General features: G+C 38.6%; 1 protein-coding gene across 2 annotated transcripts; it reads left to right on the top strand.

Annotated features, from left to right (window-relative positions):
- Positions 1-424: 424 nt before the first annotated feature.
- Positions 425-16916, top strand: LOC149922316 (solute carrier family 12 member 2-like). Of its 2 annotated transcripts, none has more exons than XM_090162462.1 (26): positions 425-495; positions 1079-1183; positions 1252-1327; positions 3343-3438; positions 3514-3653; positions 4490-4521; positions 4576-4663; positions 4734-4845; positions 5152-5279; positions 5701-5895; positions 5964-6006; positions 6072-6192; positions 6274-6321; positions 7984-8105; positions 8168-8323; positions 8382-8481; positions 9604-9715; positions 9777-9911; positions 10864-10970; positions 11029-11219; positions 11282-11560; positions 12295-12409; positions 12476-12562; positions 14749-14860; positions 14966-15033; positions 16547-16916. In XM_090162462.1, exons 1-26 carry the CDS (start codon positions 445-447, stop codon positions 16680-16682), a joined length of 2955 nt encoding a protein of 984 aa, XP_090018588.1. In that variant the 5' UTR covers positions 425-444; the 3' UTR covers positions 16683-16916. The 2 variants fall into 2 exon arrangements, with proteins under 2 accessions (XP_090018588.1, XP_090018589.1); XM_090162463.1 differs by lacking the exon at positions 425-495 and adding an exon at positions 689-786.
- Positions 16917-17169: the final 253 nt, after the last annotated feature.

Raw genomic sequence — 17169 nt, 5'->3', positions numbered from 1 at the left:
CAATTAGTAAATGAAAACAAACTCAAAGCACTTATCATCATCTTCCGAATATTTCCGCGACAAGCAGACATCGACATTTTTGAGGTGACGATACCCGAGATCTTAGCTATAAATACGGTCCGAAGTCGAGCGTCTATAGTTAAACGTTAGTTCATCATGTCTCGGTTCGAGGTGTCCCAAGTTCCGCTGGCTTTCGATAACCCCATGATGTCGAACCAGAGTGGTCTTCAAGCGGACTGTCTCGATGACGCCACCCGCAGACTTTCGGTAATCTCGGCGTACCAGATGTCGAGGCGTTGCAGCAATAATTTAGGGGACATGATGGGCACTTCGGACACGATGGTCTTGCCCAACAGTACTTACGACTGCGACTGGGTCCAAATGACTCACGACGCCATTCCGAGGGTCGAGTACTACCGCCACGAGTTCACCGTCAATGGTTTTATGGAACGACCCACTCTGGAAGTCTTACGCAACGCCAAACCGATCTCGGAGGTAAATACTATTATGTAACGAGGCTTACGCGAGTATCAGAGTAGTACTTTGATTAAATAAATCAGTTCGAAATGGCGATTGAAATCGCCTTTAGAAACCTAGTTTAATCGTAAAGGCGGTTTTTCACTGGGGCCAAAACGTCACCTTAAAAATCTCCGTTAGGCCTAATATTTATTTTTTGCGTCAACCGTCACTGACGTTGCGTTTTGCCCGAGTGAAAACCAGCTTTTAAGTGATGACTTCAGGCGCATTTCAGAGTATAATTTAATCGACAAGCGCGAACACCAAAAGGTAATTTGTCAAAGGTCTGTGATAGCATAATTTCGCGGTTAATTTTAAATGATCATAATAGAGTCGCAGCGGGAATGCTTAAAAATTTACGGTGGCCTTAGACAACGGCTCAATTGGTGTCACGACCAAATTGAAGGAAACGAGTGCCTCTTAAATCAAAACGTTCCCAATGAAATCATATTCATTCATATATTCACCCTTTTACTTATAATTTCGACAATTCCGTACATTGGGCAATATTAGAACCGGTTTGTTGAAAGATAAAACTATCTGATGGTTTTCTAAATAACAGATACCGCCTAAAAGAAGGGTCAGTTTTGCCAACGGGTTGGACGAGACGGAAGACGTTGGTTCAAAACAAGGATTGGTCAAGTTTGGTTGGATTCGCGGCGTTTACGTAATTTTTATATCTTAACTTTAATAATAAATATAGAGGTACTCACTAGCGTATGGTGTCCTTGTTAGATACGATGTCTGCTCAATATTTGGGGCGTTATGCTGTTCTTAAGAATGGGTTGGATGGTGGGCCAAGCTGGGATCGGTACTCTAATACGTTTTTCTAATTTCTATTATAAATAACATAATAAAATCAGTGTGATAAATTCCTATTCGCCAGACGCAATATTTTTTAATGATAGGTCGTTTTTACAATGACCATATAAACATAGGCAACGCTCCTCCTAATAGGCGAAACTATAAAGTAAATTTGGTATTAACCAACTTGCTAAAATGGGAAAACAAAATCACGTGACTACCATATCACAGCCAACTTCGATTCGGTAACTCGTGTTCCTAGTTGGCCGTGCGACGGTAAAGAAAAAAATATTCCTTCCAAATACTGCAGACAGCTAATTAACTTCCACTTTTCTATTACAAAATGTTCTAAACAATAAGAATAATTAGATAATTTAGATGAATCGATCAAAATTTAAACCGCTATTAGCAAAATAAAATAAATAATAGTTCGTAATTCTTAGGATAGATGGCGTTGCCGTTCTCCACAAAGTCACGTGCCTACCATCTTTTCAGCCCCCCTAGACTTTATAGTTTCGCCTATTTCAGGCACCACCTTCATTTTAGGTTCAGAGTGTCATCTTTTGAAAGGAATACGAAACATTAGTCACAAATATCATTATATTAATTAATTATTATAAATATATGATTTTTATAAATACGATATATTTTGCAATATTAATCTATTGCGTATGAATTACTTTTCATTCATATTATCTATTTTTTATTTTTACATATAATTAAATTTAAATAATTAATTGTTTATAAAGGTTCTCACTTTAGATTTAACATTATCGTGACATTATTTTCAAGAGTAAATTTTGGGGTATTAAGCAAACTGTGAAAATTTGATATCAGTGAAAGTTACCATTGCTAATACTTTTGATTTCGGTCAATAGATGGCGACATCTGAGTTTTACAAAAATCAAAATTTTAAGTAGAACCATGGTACAGGGAAATGGAAACTTAACCCACTCCAAGTTCTCTCTTACGTAAATCCGTTCTTGGCAACTAGATTTTAGTTCAGTTAGCTATGATATTTAAATGACTGAGAACTCAAGGGCTGTGCGAGTACTCGAACATCTTCGAGTACTCGGCCTTTTTTGAGGTCGAGTACTCGAACATCATCGAGTACTCGGCCTTTTTTGAGGTCGAGTACTCTAACTCGACCTCGAATAAGTAATTGGAGAATACTCGTCGATTACCGAGTACCAAAAAATTGCATATTCGCTTACCCGATTACTCGAATAAGCTGCTCTCTATACTAGGGCTGTGCGATTAGTGGCTTTAGGCAATCGAGTCGGTTATCGAATACCAATTTTTTTCATCGAGTATTCGAGTCGATTAATATTGAAGTCAAGTCGAGTATTGGTTTTTCTATTCTCGTAGTTTCAAAGTTAAAGAGGGGTTTTTAAAACTTTTTGGGGGACAATAAACGGTACCTACAAAGTTGTAGAAAATGTGGTTCATTTAAATTAAATTAATATTTTTCAGCATTGAAAGTTACTTTATACTTCTTTTAAATTTAATTTAATAATTACTTGAATAAAACCAGATTCTAATCAAGTACTTGATAACCCGACTTGGTAAAAATATTACTCGAAGTTTTTTTTTAGTTACTCGACTCGACTTCAATATTACTCGACTCGAATACTCGATGAAAAAATATTTGATACTCGATAACCGACTCGATTGCCTAAAACCAGTACTCGCACAGCCCTGAAGAACTCTCAACACGCTGTTCGGTTGCTAGCCTTTGGAAGTACCGCTACCCAAGAAACAGCCTACTTGATGGATCAACGTTTACTTTGGAAAACTAATGATTAACTATTGAATGGAAACATAAAATTGACCATTTTAAACATAAACTTTTGTTTTAGACAGTGACTAGTTTTCTTTTCCAAAACTTCCGATTACGCAATCACTCCGCGACAAACTATAACGAACCGAAATAGTTCAGTGCCATACTTAATTTATTATGTTACTTATGATTCTTTTAAAATAATATCGAAGATGAAATAAAATAATTTATATTACCAACAGTCGAATCCATTATAATCGTGTTGCTGGCATCGGTTGTTACCGTGGTCACAACATTGTCCATGTCCGCTATATGTACGAATGGCGAGGTCAGAGGAGGTAACCCGATTTAATTTAAACACCAACTATTAAATAGTACGGTATCATTTTATATTTGTTTAAAACTAATTAAAGGCGGGGCCTATTACATGATCTCCAGGAGTTTGGGCCCGGAATTTGGCGGCGCTATTGGGTGGATCTTCTTCGTGGCCAATTCCGTCGCTGTGTCCATGTACATTGTGGGCGCCGCTGAGACCGTTCGGGATTTGTTATTAGTAAGTGTTGCACCAGAACAAGAATGTGTTTAGGAAACAGATATTATTTGGCAACAACCTTTTCGTCGTAAGCTTGTTGGTGGGTCGATCTGGGACGGGTTTCAAGTAACCCGAACCCAACCAGACCTGACAACATATTCGCGACCGAAAACTATAGCTACGCCCTCTTTCGTTCGCCATTTAAAGCTAGATAGGTAGCGGCTAAAGCAGACGCTATTAGTTTTTCCTCATCGTTATTCGTCAATTTGACTTTATAAATAATGATACTTGCATTTTAATATCATTTTTATATCGTTTGCTTACATTTTGATAAGTTTATTTAAGAAAAAACGTTCTTGTGACTTTTGAATTTGTCTGTAGCTGACGCTAGATCTTAGGAGCAACCTCAGAGAAGCTAGCGCCGTTACGCCACCTAGAATAGTTTCGGTCGCGAATACGGTTATATGAAATTGCGTATTAATTTTAAAAATTAACTCCAAATTTATTACAACTAAGAATTTTGATTTTAACATTTAAGTATGTCCTCTGGAAGGTACGGACAAAGTGCAACCCATTCCAAAGCAAGAATTACCAGGAATAAAATTATAAATTCAAATTAGTCTGTACACATTTTAGAAACAACAGATTCTTTATTGAGTGTGGGTATTTTGATCGTCAACGCCAAAAAGATTTACGAAACGTAGAATTGTTGATTGATTATGAACCAGCAAAACAGATTAGTTATAATATTATAACACTGTATAAACACTTCAATTCGACCCATTCAATATTATAATAAATAAGGCAGAATGGTGGGAAATTGTGTATTAATCCATCATGTATTTTAAAATTGGTAGTTAAACAACGCCGGAATAGTGGAGTATCCAAGGTAAATTTAAAATTACGCTTATACGACTGAACACTAACTCTTTGAGGTTAACAGTTCGACTAACGACGTCAGAGTGTCCGGTATTCTCCTCTTAATCTTGACCATGTGCGTCACTGGGGTGGGAATGGCCTTCGAAAACAAGGTAATTGATACGGACATATTTGAATAAAGATGAAAGAAAACCAAGTTAAATTGAAGAAGGTAAATTGCAGGCCCAAATTGTCCTGCTCGTATTGCTGCTGACGGCGTTAATGGACTACTTCGTGGGAGCGTGTCTAAATCCCACCTTGGAGCAAAAAGCGAAAGGCTTCGTCGGCTGGGACGGTATTCGTAGCTTGCTCGTGGGTCTGGCTAGTGTTCGTTGCCATGGTAACGTGTTGAGGTCGGCCATTACATTAAGACGCCCCTTTTTGATCACTTGATGATTAGCAGGATCGTGCGGTGTTTTTCCCCGTGCATTGGCGTAGCAAGGGGGAAGGCGTAATTTTTCATTTATCTTGTCATGGCGGCCATTTCAAGGCGGGGCTTAGCTACTACGTATGCCTACGACACTACGAGCAAGCACCCAATGGCAACGCCTTAGAAAATATCTCGATTTTCAGTATCTAACTCCGACTGTTTTCGAAATAGCTCAAACTGGAAGCGACAATTTTGTATCGGACTACCGCGATGGTCAGTCTTTCTTCAGCGTTTTCTCCATCTTCTTTCCGTCCGTCATCGGTATTTTGGCCGGAGCTAATATATCGGGAGATCTCAAGGTACGATTATCTTCTAGCCGCTGCCGGGAGTAGTGGCTCACTCCTGTAATCCCAGGCGTCCGGGAGGCAGAGTTTGTGGAAGGCCGTGTGAGGACGACTACCAATCCCCCAACGGGTGGTCGGGATACTTCCGCCACGGGTGTCCCCACCCCTGTCCCCACGTATCCCCCCGTTGGCGTGGCCGTTACACATATCTCACCCTGATTAATCAGTTATTGTGTGTGTTCTGGTGTCTAAGGCCTCGGGTCGACACCGATGTTTGTGTATCTCAATAAAAAAAAAAATCTTCTAGCCGCTCACGTTCCCCCAAAAACGTTATTTTCCATGTGCAATTTATTTTTGTTTTTCTTTATTTTTTGTCAATTGTGTGCTCCCTCCGAACCAAAATCCTTCCTACGACCCTGTCACGTACCCCACTTAGGATCCGTGCACGGCCATTCCCAAGGGAACCCTACTGTCCATAGTGAGTACTTCGACGAGCTACATTCTGATAATAATCTGGCTGGGATTGACGATCGTGCGCGACGCTTCCGGTAACGTGGAGGACGTCTTAAACGGGACATTCACCAACTGTTCCTACAGGGTTTGCCCGCACGGCCTCAGCAATTATAATCAAGTAAAACACACCCCTTAAAATGTATATAAACCATAATAATATATACCAATTACTTTGACCAATTGTAGGTTATGGAAATGAGTTCCGGTTTTGGCCCCTTCATTTACATCGGTATATAAGAAACAAAGTGGAATAAAAATTAATGAAAAAAGAGTTAACAGGGAATAACGTTGCAGGTATATTCGCGGCGACCTTGTCATCGGCCTTGGCAGCCCTTGTCAGCGCCCCCAGAATATTTCAAGCGCTATGCAAGGACAAAATCTTCAAAGCTATCGAATTCTTCGGCCATGGTTACGGGTAGGTCATATTTACAAATGAGGTCGCAACGTATTGCTCCAAATAGTCTGTCCAACATATTGCACAACGCTCTCGTTACAGACCCAACAACGATCCTCATAGGGCAAGCGCTCTAACATTTCTCATAAGGTAATATGGCTTTTGATTTATAATAGTTCTAATTGAAGTAGAACATTTTTATTTTTCTATTTACACCCGCGAAACTAATTTTATCGAACACTAGAAGAATGCCCAGACCCACCCCCTTGGACATACCTTTGACTGTACTAAATTTCCACCCCCTTCTCGACCCCCCTCTTAACATTCACATACTTCGACCCCCCCCCCCCCTTGACGAATTTCTGGCTGCGCCACTGATGTTTGATACATAAGTGCAGAAGTTAATAATATATATCTTACGGGATAAATATTCATCTACCTACCTCGCTAATGTTATTAGCTCGAAACATGTAACTACGCAGGCTCCCGTTCAGGGGCGTAGGAACGTTCTAGAAGTTGGAGGGGGCAAAAAGAAACCAAAAGGGGTCTGGAGAATGGTTTTGAATTTTTAATGGAGTGTAGCTTCTCCGAATGCATTTTTACATTTTTCTACTATATACATTGGCGGGAAAAGACTGAAATTTAAACACAGTTGAGGTTCTATAAGCTTTATATGCTTTTAAAATATAATTTGAGCCTTGCGTAGATTTCAACTGACCAAAAAGTTGGAGGGGGCAATAACATTAGTTGCCCCTCCCAGTAAAATTCTAGGGAGGGGCATTGCCCCCCTTGCCCCCCCTGGTTCCTACGCCCCTGCTCCCGTTGATTATTCAAAACACTTTGAAGGAAGACAAAATAGTGCGCGGCGAAGACAGTCATATTTGGATTTTCTAATACTATTTCATCAGTAAAATGTGGTTTATCAATAGGTAAATACTCCTACGCGGTGTAATTTTTATATTTTACATTTTTAAGCGAAATAATAGACTCGGTAAATGTTGAGCCGTGATGCGTCCGCGATTTGGCGGGAATTTCTTGCCCAATCCGTGTCGAGCCTGCGAAGGTAAATGTTTCATTTCAGTAGCTTAGATTATAAGGAATACACTTCTGATACGTGGAAAAAGAATTTTGGCTGCAAATAGTAAATCAAAGACGTTCTACTTAAACTAGAAATCCGGTTTTATAGTATTCTTCGATCCATTAATCAAATAGTATTCTTCAGTCGATTAATCATATAGTATTCTTCGATCCATTAATCAAATCGTATTCTTCAGTCGATTAATCATATAGTATTCTTCGATCCATTAATCAAATAGTATTCTTCAGTCGATTAATCATATAGTATTCTTCGATCCATTAATCATATAGTATTCTTCAGTCGATTAATCATATATTATTCTTCGATCCATTAATCATATAGTATCCTTCGATCGATTAATCGAATAGTATTCTTCAGTCAATTAATCATATAGTATTCTTCGATCCATTAATCAAATAGTATTCTTCAGTCGATTAATCATATAGTATTCTTCGATCCATTAATCATATATTATTCTTCGATCCATTAATCATATAGTATTCTTAGATCCATTAATCATATAGTATCCTTCAGTCGATTAATCATATAGTAATCTTCGATACATTAATCATATAGTATTCTTCGATCCATTAAGCATATAGTATTCTTCGATCGATTAATCATATACTATTCTTCGGTCCATTAATCGTATACTATTATTCTATCGATTAATCATATAGTATCCTTCGATCGATGAATAAAAATTAGTCACTTTTAACGACGATTCTTCACAGTTTATTATGCGTTATAATCGGCGATTTGAACGCGATCGCACCAATCATTTCCAATCTCTTTCTGGGAGCCCATTCTCTCATCAATTTCTCGTGTTTTCACGCTTCGTACGTCAAATCTCCGGGTACAATAATTACAATTAGCAAAATTTCCTTTAAACAGTCTGAACGTAACGGCGCCCTTTAGGTTTTCGTCCGGGTTTCAAATACTACAACAAGTGGCTCAGTTTAATGGGATCCATACTCTGTATCACCGTCATGTTCATCATGAGTTGGATAACAGCCCTCATCACCTACGGTATTATCCTCGGCCTGTACATATACATCAACAAGACGTCGCCAGGTAAAGATCCTCCCCCATACCCCAAAAAAACGTATAAACAAATACCCTGTATTGACAGATGTTAACTGGGGAGATTCGACGCAAGGTTACTTGTACAAAAACGCCTTGGCCTCTGTCACCAAGCTAAACAACGTCGAGGAGCATGTGAAGAATTACAGGTAATAGGCCTTTCCATAATGGGATTGTCCCATTCGACCGTAAAACCCGCACTTCTCCGGGTTTAGGATTCGGTTTTATCCGTTTCAGCATCTGTCAGAACAGCATGCAGTGTTACCTAACCTAACCTTACCGAACCTAACCTAACCTAACGGAGTAGAAAGAAAAACTATTTTTTTTTGCGGTCGCTCAATTGGGAATATTGCGTCGGTCGATTAGAAAAATACAAAACCCGCCTTTGGGCTAATTTCATCAAAACATTGGTGGAATTCGGTCTAATGGGAATTCGGTCGAGTGAGATTCGGCGCAATGGGAAGATACCATTAAAAGTACACACTAAATACCAACTGACGTGATAAAGAAAGAACTACATTTTTATTAAAGCTACAAAGAGACTTAAATCAACAGAAAATCTGCTGAGCTGGCGTTAGGGATAGTTAGGCCTGGAGCAAAAGTACCCCGGGCCTAACTAAAATTTTTTGACTATTTCCAAAAAAAAACAAATTTTGGAGTAAACAAATTTGGTGGGTGGGCCGGGGCCTGAGAACGCTTACCTGGGGCCCGAAATTTCTAGCGCCGGCCCCAGGGCCGGATTAAGACTTTATGGGGCCCTAGGCCCAAGTTAATTTTGGTGCCCCCTTTCAATAGGCGCTTCCTCAATTTATAATTGAGAAATGGAAGGAAAATTCATTTTGCTGCCAGATTTAGTATGTCAGAAGGTAGTAAAAAGAGTACGAGCCTTTACGCTGAACGTTTTACGGGCGGGAGGGGGGGGGGAGACAATTTCCGAATTTTCCCCTTCCGACGGCAGCAGGCTGCTAAAGCAGATTTTCGTCTCGATGTGGCTGACGGTTTTTTTGACGTCGCTATGGTAACTTAACAAACAACAACGTGAGAGGGAGCGCAGAGGGGATTTTTTATCTCGTAGGCGGGGCCAAAGCCGTCAGCGTGATCTAACCATACGCGATATGGCATGATAGACATTCCAAGTAGAGGTATGGATTCCTGAGTAGGCCTATATTAGGCGATTTACATCAATAATTAAAAAAATAATTTGATTGAAATCAAACAACAATGATTATGAAATATTTGAATCAATATACGACAATGTTTTCTCGTAACAGACCGGCTATTCTCGTCTTGACTGGAAACACAAGTAGCCGTCCACCCTTGGTCGATTTCGCGTACACTATAACCAAGAAATTGGGATTGGTCGTATGTGGACACGTAGTCAAGGTGAGAATTCAGATTCTTTCTGGTATTTGGCGATAAAAACTGACTAGATACGCACCGTTAGGGAAACCTTCCGACGTCGCTGCGTTCAATGATGATCAAACATAACAGTAAGTGGTTGGAGAACCGGAAAAGGAAAGCATTTTACAGCCTCTACGAAGCCGATTCCATGGCAGATGGGACGAGGTCGATGCTTGAAGTCAGTATAAACGGAACATTTTGGACAAATAATCTAATGGACGCGAATCGTATGTATAAACCCCAGTCTTCAAATTGCATCGCAATCGTAAAAGGTTTCCACTCAAATACAAAGCACAAGCCATTGAGTTGGGAATAAATAGAGATACAACTAAATCTGCAGGCTGGCGCGGGACCAATTTCTTTCAATAAGGAAACTCTATCAACTTTATCGTTCTACCGTGGCGGAATCTGTCTTTGGTGGTGACCAACTGGCCACTATATGGCAATTGAATTTTTGCGCGAATCTGACGCGAAATTAAAATGTATGATTACTCGTAACAAACAAACCTTCGAAGTTGTTTAAAAATAATTTTATTCTGTCAACACGATCCTTTTTAACACAAGTTACGGTGAGTTAGCTAATAATTATTTATTTTTAGCCATATAACTTTACAAAATATAGATGGCGCTACTGCCTAATTATAAAGATGAATTTCGTACAGTCTTCTCAGAACAGGTCCCGCGTAACCATGGCAACCGAAATCGTAATTGTAATTCTAGCAGTATTATTCCCAATTCAATGGCACAAGCACTGAAATGATAAAGGACTAATTAAAGATATTAGCAGTGGCGTAGCTGATGGTCCGCAGGGACCTCGGTGCGGGGGGGGGGGCCTCGAGCTTCGGGGGGGCGCTAACCATAAAAATTAAAAAGGGGGGCCTCATAGAGATTTTGGCGTGGGGAGGGCTCTGAGTTCTCAGCTACGCCACTGGATATTATGCCTAACGTTGTTCGCTTAATATTTGGGTGTAAATCTTTCTTATATCGGACACCGTGGCGCTACAAGCAGCGCTGGTCTAAAAGAACCAAGCGCGCAATCTAGATTCGGGTACGGTAGTTTATTTGTCCAATGTAAACTGCGCATATTTTATAGACTTTGCGTTAATGAAAACCCTTTGTAATCGCCGTAGTTGGTTGGTCTAGGTAAAATGCGTCCTAATACGATAATGTTGGGCTTCAAAACCAAATGGCGGGATTCGGAACCAAACGATCTAGAAGAATATTTTAACGTTATAAAGTAAATATTTACAAATTATTATACCTGAAGTACTGTCTAAACTATTAACACCTCGCAGTCTAGCATTCGAGATTGACGTATCGGTCACAATTTTAAGAGTAAAAGAGGGGTTGAACTACGCGTCTTTCTTCGAGAGCGAAATGGGAGTGCCATTCAACCAAACAGGGTTCCCCGACCACCTGCACGAGACCAACAAACAAGAAACGAAAGTCGACGCTGAGACCACAAGCGAACCACCGACCGCGAAAGGTATTAGTCATTAGGAGCGTGCTAAAACAACTACGTAACATTTTCCCTACCCCACGATACAGAAGAGAGTCGATTCGACGAAGATGATAGTTCCGAGTCTATCACGGAGGACAATAACCATTTGGAGGTTCCACCAGCCATGTCTCTCGCGCAATCAGCGGTTAGAAGGATTTCCTTAGTGATACCGGAAGCTCAAGCCAAACTAGACAATTTCAGAAGCCTGAGCAGCGGCGATGCTTCCAAGTTAAGAGAAGTACCATCGGAAGTACTTAGCGCTGTGAACCAGTTCCAACACAGACAGACTGGTACCATCGACGTCTGGTGGCTGTTTGACGACGGAGGTTCGTACGAATCACTCTCGACCATAAAAAGGAACGATTTGGGTACATTTGTTCGAATTTCATTCGTCCAAACGGTGGTACAAATGTCCGAATGATCATTTGTCCGAATGCCAGAAAACAGGATCGTATGTCCGAAAACGTATTTCATTTGCCCGAAAAATTTATCACAACTTTTGTTGGTGATTTAGTCGTTCAATTTATGTTAACTTTACTGGCGAATTTCATTTGTTCGAATAATCGTTTGTCCGTTTTTTCAAACATTAGGAATTGTTTTTTTTTTAATATTGTTACTATAAGAAAATAGTAACATTAACAATAATAGTAATAATAATATTTATTTCGCAAAGAAACAAACTTTGCAGGCAACCACAGAGGCAAAGCCTATACGTGGTGGTTACCAGGACAATACAAACAGATAAATTAGATTACAGAACGCAAAAAAAAACAAAGTTAAATAAATAACGTGAACCTAACCTAACCTAACCTAAAATATCCACAACATTCAACGCAATTCCCACTCACTATATCGGCCAAAAAAAAACTGCAATGAGAAATACTAATTTAGCGACAGAATTCGGACAAGTGATGCTACCGATTCGGACGAATGAAACATTTGTTATTTCGGCGGTTCGGAAGAATGAAATTCGAATATTTGTTCCACCGTTCTAACGATTGAAATTCGAACAAATGTACCTACCGTAAAGGAACAATCCCTTGATTGGTATCTCCCTTAGGATTAACACTTTTAATTCCGTATCTGCTAACGACGAGAAAGGTCTGGTCCGGATGCAGTCTCAGGGTTTTCTGCGTGTCGTCGAGCCAAGAATCGTTAGACAAGACGCAAGTCAAGTAAACAAAACCAATAAATTGCTAATCTGTATGAGAAATGACTGAAAAGGGGCATATTTTACCTAGCATAACTACGCTTCTTAAGAAATTCAGGATTAACTTTAAGGCGGTCACGGTACTGCCAGATCTTTCCAATCCCCCCACTGCAGAAAGGTCAGTAGCCAACCAATATTTATTGACGCCGTTACCAAAAGTAAATATGGGAGAAAGTCTTGAGCTCACCGCACATTAAAGGGACTCACTGTTGAGTAAAAGTTGAGTCCAGTTTTTACTGTACGGTTTATCGGTTTTTCGTCTTCCGGTTTTAACGTCACGTGGCTCATTGAAGTCACCAACTTCAATGATGAACTTTTAATGGATTGACGTAGGCTTAATATTATTTTTCAAATCAATGACTGTAATAGGTGTTTCTATAAAATACGGGAGGTCACGTGTAAATGTTTTACTCTACGTCACTATAGCTATAATTATTGAAGATAGTGAACACGCGCTGAAGTCGATAAACATTTAGAAATTTGAAATCCACGTGCGAAAAACGCGCGTGCCAATGAAGTACTAAAAAGCTCAAGCTCGTGACGCAAAAAAAAACATTTGATACTTTTAATATTTGATCGTTTTATTCAATGAGGTAGAATAAATAGAGATCCAAATCCGCCTTTGGAAAACTAAACCTTAATATATTTAGTAAAAGTGTCTGCTTATAGAAACATATGGCGCCAACACGATTGGATAAAGTAGAAACGTAAGCCTAATTATCCTACTCAAATAAAACGTGTCCCGCGAACCCCAGATTTGTTTGGATCTCTATTTATTCTACCTCATTGGTTTTATTTTATGGAAACACCTATTGAGCTATTTCAAAATGACATTTTGGCGCGTGACAGTTCCTTTACATTATGAGGCATAGTAGGTTTATTTACCAGCTTGTATTATAACATCGGGGAGTATTTCACTCGCAAAATTAATTTTAAGATCCACCAATTATATTATACTATACAATTGTTATTGAATACCATTTAGTTACGTAATATCATCAATAACAATTTAATTAATTAAAATAAATATTTTAATTTTCTGATTTACTGACCCAGGTCGAACAGACGACACAACACTAAAACAGTTACCGGTCATGTTTTTAAACGAGTAAGAGAACATGTGACTAACATAAAAAATATATTGCTACCTAGGAGCAACAAACACAGCACCCCACACAAGGAGAACGCAACCCGTCAAAAGTCGTGCATTTTCTTGCGTACAGTTTTCATTGGTTAGACGCTTTAGCGCCTGCTGCCGTCGGAAAGGGAGAGTTCGGAAATTGTCTTCCCCCTTTCCGTAAAACGTTCAACGTAACGGCTAGTCCAATGAAATTTGTACACAACACTGCGTTAGCGTGTTTAAAGGCTAGCTGCGTTCTCCTTGTGTTTGTTGCTCCTAGTTGCTACCAATAACGCTTTATTCCAAATATTTCGCTCTTTTAGAAGCTTCTGTGTCTATTTGATAACTCAACAACAGTTATTAAAATTAATTAATTTTAATTATAATCTTAAATATGTTATCAATAGAAAGCAGTAATAGTAAGATGTAATTTTTGAAACATTAAAAAGTTTACTTTTGACTGTTTAAAAGTTAATAAAGGAGTACACGTTTCGATAAAATCCCCGTAAATATCCCTGTAGCAAATTAAGGTCGGGCCGACGTCGGCAAAAGGTACTAAACACTAAAGTCGGCCAACGGTCGGCCGACCTTTTAATTTAGGGTCGAAATGTCCTAGGGGTAATACAAAACGTCGACTCATTACCGCCATTTAATAGACCTAAGAACCGACTCCGAAATGACGTCGGGCCGACTTTATATTAATGCTTATTTCCGACCCAAAACTGATCTAATCATTAGATGCCACGTTTTTCGAATACAAATCAATTTGAAGAAAAAATAAAAGTGAATAAAAAATTATCTCAGAAAATCATCAAATAGTCAGAAAATAATTAAAATATCCCCTTTTCCTAAATGCATATGGTCTGTTTCATAAAGTTTATGTCGAATCCAATAATTAAATGTAAGGTCTATTTTAAGTCGGATAATGGTCAGCATACCGACCATAAATAGTCTCAAAGAAGAATTTACGGTTTTATTGTCGAAAAACGTTCGGACGTTTTTAGGTCGGCATTTGGTCGTCGACTATAAAACGACTTTTCGACCGTACCCTGACCCTAAAACGACTTCATGTGCTACAGGGGATATGGGGGACGGAAACAAAATATTGAGAAATAGTTTACCCCTCCGAGTCCAAGACTTCCCCCTATTTATTGTTACCCGTACGATAATTGGCCTATTTACAGCAAAAAGAAATTTCACAAGCTAATCTCGAAATGGATGAAAGACAACAATGATAACGGCAGAACGGCAGCTCCCGGCGTCACCAAATCGGACCTCAACCTGCACAAAGACAGAGTAAGTTCGATAAAAAGACTCGATCGAACTGGAATTCCACGTCTGAACTAGTTCATTTTGAAGTATGATGTTACGTTAACAAAAAAAACATGACTCATTTTTCAGACGAATCGGAATATGCGATTGAGGGAGTTAGTGGAGTTGCATTCCAAAGATGCCGCCTTAATTGTTATGTAAGTTGACCCGCGTTGTTTACTATCAACATAAGTAACATAGTAGCATAAGTAACATAATAACAATAAGTATGACTATTAACGAGATTTACAACCAAACTGATTTTCATAGTTATTGCGTTAACAAGATGTTTTCTCAGCACAGAGCCCTCTAGTGTCTAAAATACGCGAGGCTTCCGCTAAGCCAAAATATCTGGTTTCCGATAGAATAGGCGGAATATTAGGCTAAAATGATAAAAATTGAAAAAGTTTTTCTCGGCGCCACGAGCTCATGTTTTTTTATCACGCGTGATTCGCACGCGGGCTTCAAAACAAAGCCAAAGCCCCTCGCGACTCCAGAACGTGCTCTCCGATATTAGGCTTAATATTTTATCGAAAAGTAGTCATCCAAAACGGTAAGTCGCCAGTCCAAGTCACAGCTTGAAGAGAGTATCAGTGCCGAAAAAAGGTTCGTTTAGTAAATTAGCATTAAAGCAATAGGAAGTGTCATACTTAAAGTTATTTTGTTACTTATGATATTAGCTTTAAGTTTTTTTTTCTGATAGTCTGTTTCGCCAATTTTATATTAGATTTTAAAACCTCTCTAGTCAAAGAAGATAAAGATATAGTTAGAAATATCTCTTATTAACCTTCTATCATTTAAGAGCTTATTACTATACTTGATATTAATATTAATATTATAATTTAACGATAAAGTTTAATTTAATCAACCGCTAAACTATCATCATTACATGGCTTAAGACTAAACATTCCGCAAGCCTTATTGAACTTCCGATTACGCAATAACTCGGTGACAGACTATCATGAACCGAAATCCTTCAGTGTCATACTTAAAATATTTTGATACTTATGGTGATAGACTATCATGAACCGAAATCCTTCAGTGTCATGCTTCAAATATTTTGTTACTTATGGTGACAGACTATGGTGAACCGAAATCCTTCAGTGTCATACTTAAAATATTTTGTTACTTACGGTGACAGACTATTATGAACCGAAATCCTTCAGTGTCATACTTAAAATATAATGTTACTTATGGTGACAGACTATGATGAACCGAAATCCTTCAGTGTCATACTTAAAATATTTTGTTACTTATGGTGACAGACTATGATGAACCGAAATCCTTCTAGTCATACTTAAAATATTTTGTAACTTATGGTGACAGACTATGATGAACCGAAATCCTTCAGTGTCATACTTAAAATATTTTGTTACTTACGGTGACAGACTATTATGAACCGAAATCCTTCAGTGTCATACTTAAAATATAATGTTACTTATGGTGACAGACTATGATGAACCGAAATCCTTCAGTGTCATACTTAAAATATTTTGTTACTTATGGTGACAGACTATGATGAACCGAAATCCTTCTAGTCATACTTAAAATATTTTGTAACTTATGGTGACAGACTATGATGAACCGAAATCCTTCAGTGTCATACTTAAAATATTTTGTTACTTATGATATAATATAACAAACATCGGGGTATAATACTTCTTTATTTAGGACACTACCGATGCCCAGGAAACAGTCGTGTCCGGCATCCCTGTATATGGCGTGGCTGGACACTCTAACCGTGGACATGCCACCATTCTTGCTGGTCAGGGGAAACCAAACCAGCGTTTTAACCTTCTATTCGTAACGCCATTTAAAGAGCCACGCTATCGTTTGAATTTCACTATTTTCCCGGCTGGAAAACTGACAGAATATGATTGGTCCAATCCGCTACCACGAGGGACCGAAGCTACTTGACATTTCACTCTGAATTTTCAAAACCTCGGTGTGGCCTTCTAAAAAAATTAATTTTTAAAATTCCAATTTAAGTATTCAACGTTTTTTAATATAATTCATTAGTGACCCATTACTTAAAATTAGTATGACGGTTAATATTAATATACTTAAAAAATTTTAACAAATTTTAAGGAAATGAATAAAACGATCTTACAAAATGAAATTCCTTGTGTTAATTCGTCGAAAATTTCCCTTGAATTTCTCCACAGTCATAAAAAATACTTCTACGAATCGCGACCGACGGTCGTTCCGTACATTTACATAAAGTTATAACTTGGAACATCTCAAGATCGCGACTTTGAAAAGACCGATGCATAATCCGTGACTTTCGATTTTCA

This window comes from Leiobunum rupestre, chromosome 11 (genome assembly GCF_980474605.1).
Source record: "Leiobunum rupestre chromosome 11, qqLeiRupe1.1.hap1, whole genome shotgun sequence".
NCBI classification, from domain to species: domain Eukaryota; kingdom Metazoa; phylum Arthropoda; class Arachnida; order Opiliones; family Sclerosomatidae; genus Leiobunum; species Leiobunum rupestre.
Note: the sequence above shows the minus strand (reverse complement) of the source record. Positions and strands in the feature narration are given on the sequence as shown.

Excerpts from the sequence above, each read along its gene's own strand:
- LOC149922316 (XM_090162462.1), top strand. The coding sequence starts at position 445 with ATGGAACGACCCACTCTGGAAGTCTTACGCAACGCCAAACCGATCTCG. Across the intron at positions 3,439-3,513 it reads GAATGGCGAGGTCAGAGGAG|GCGGGGCCTATTACATGATC; the intron begins GTAACCCGATTT and ends AACTAATTAAAG. Across the intron at positions 9,716-9,776 it reads TATGTGGACACGTAGTCAAG|GGAAACCTTCCGACGTCGCT; the intron begins GTGAGAATTCAG and ends ACGCACCGTTAG.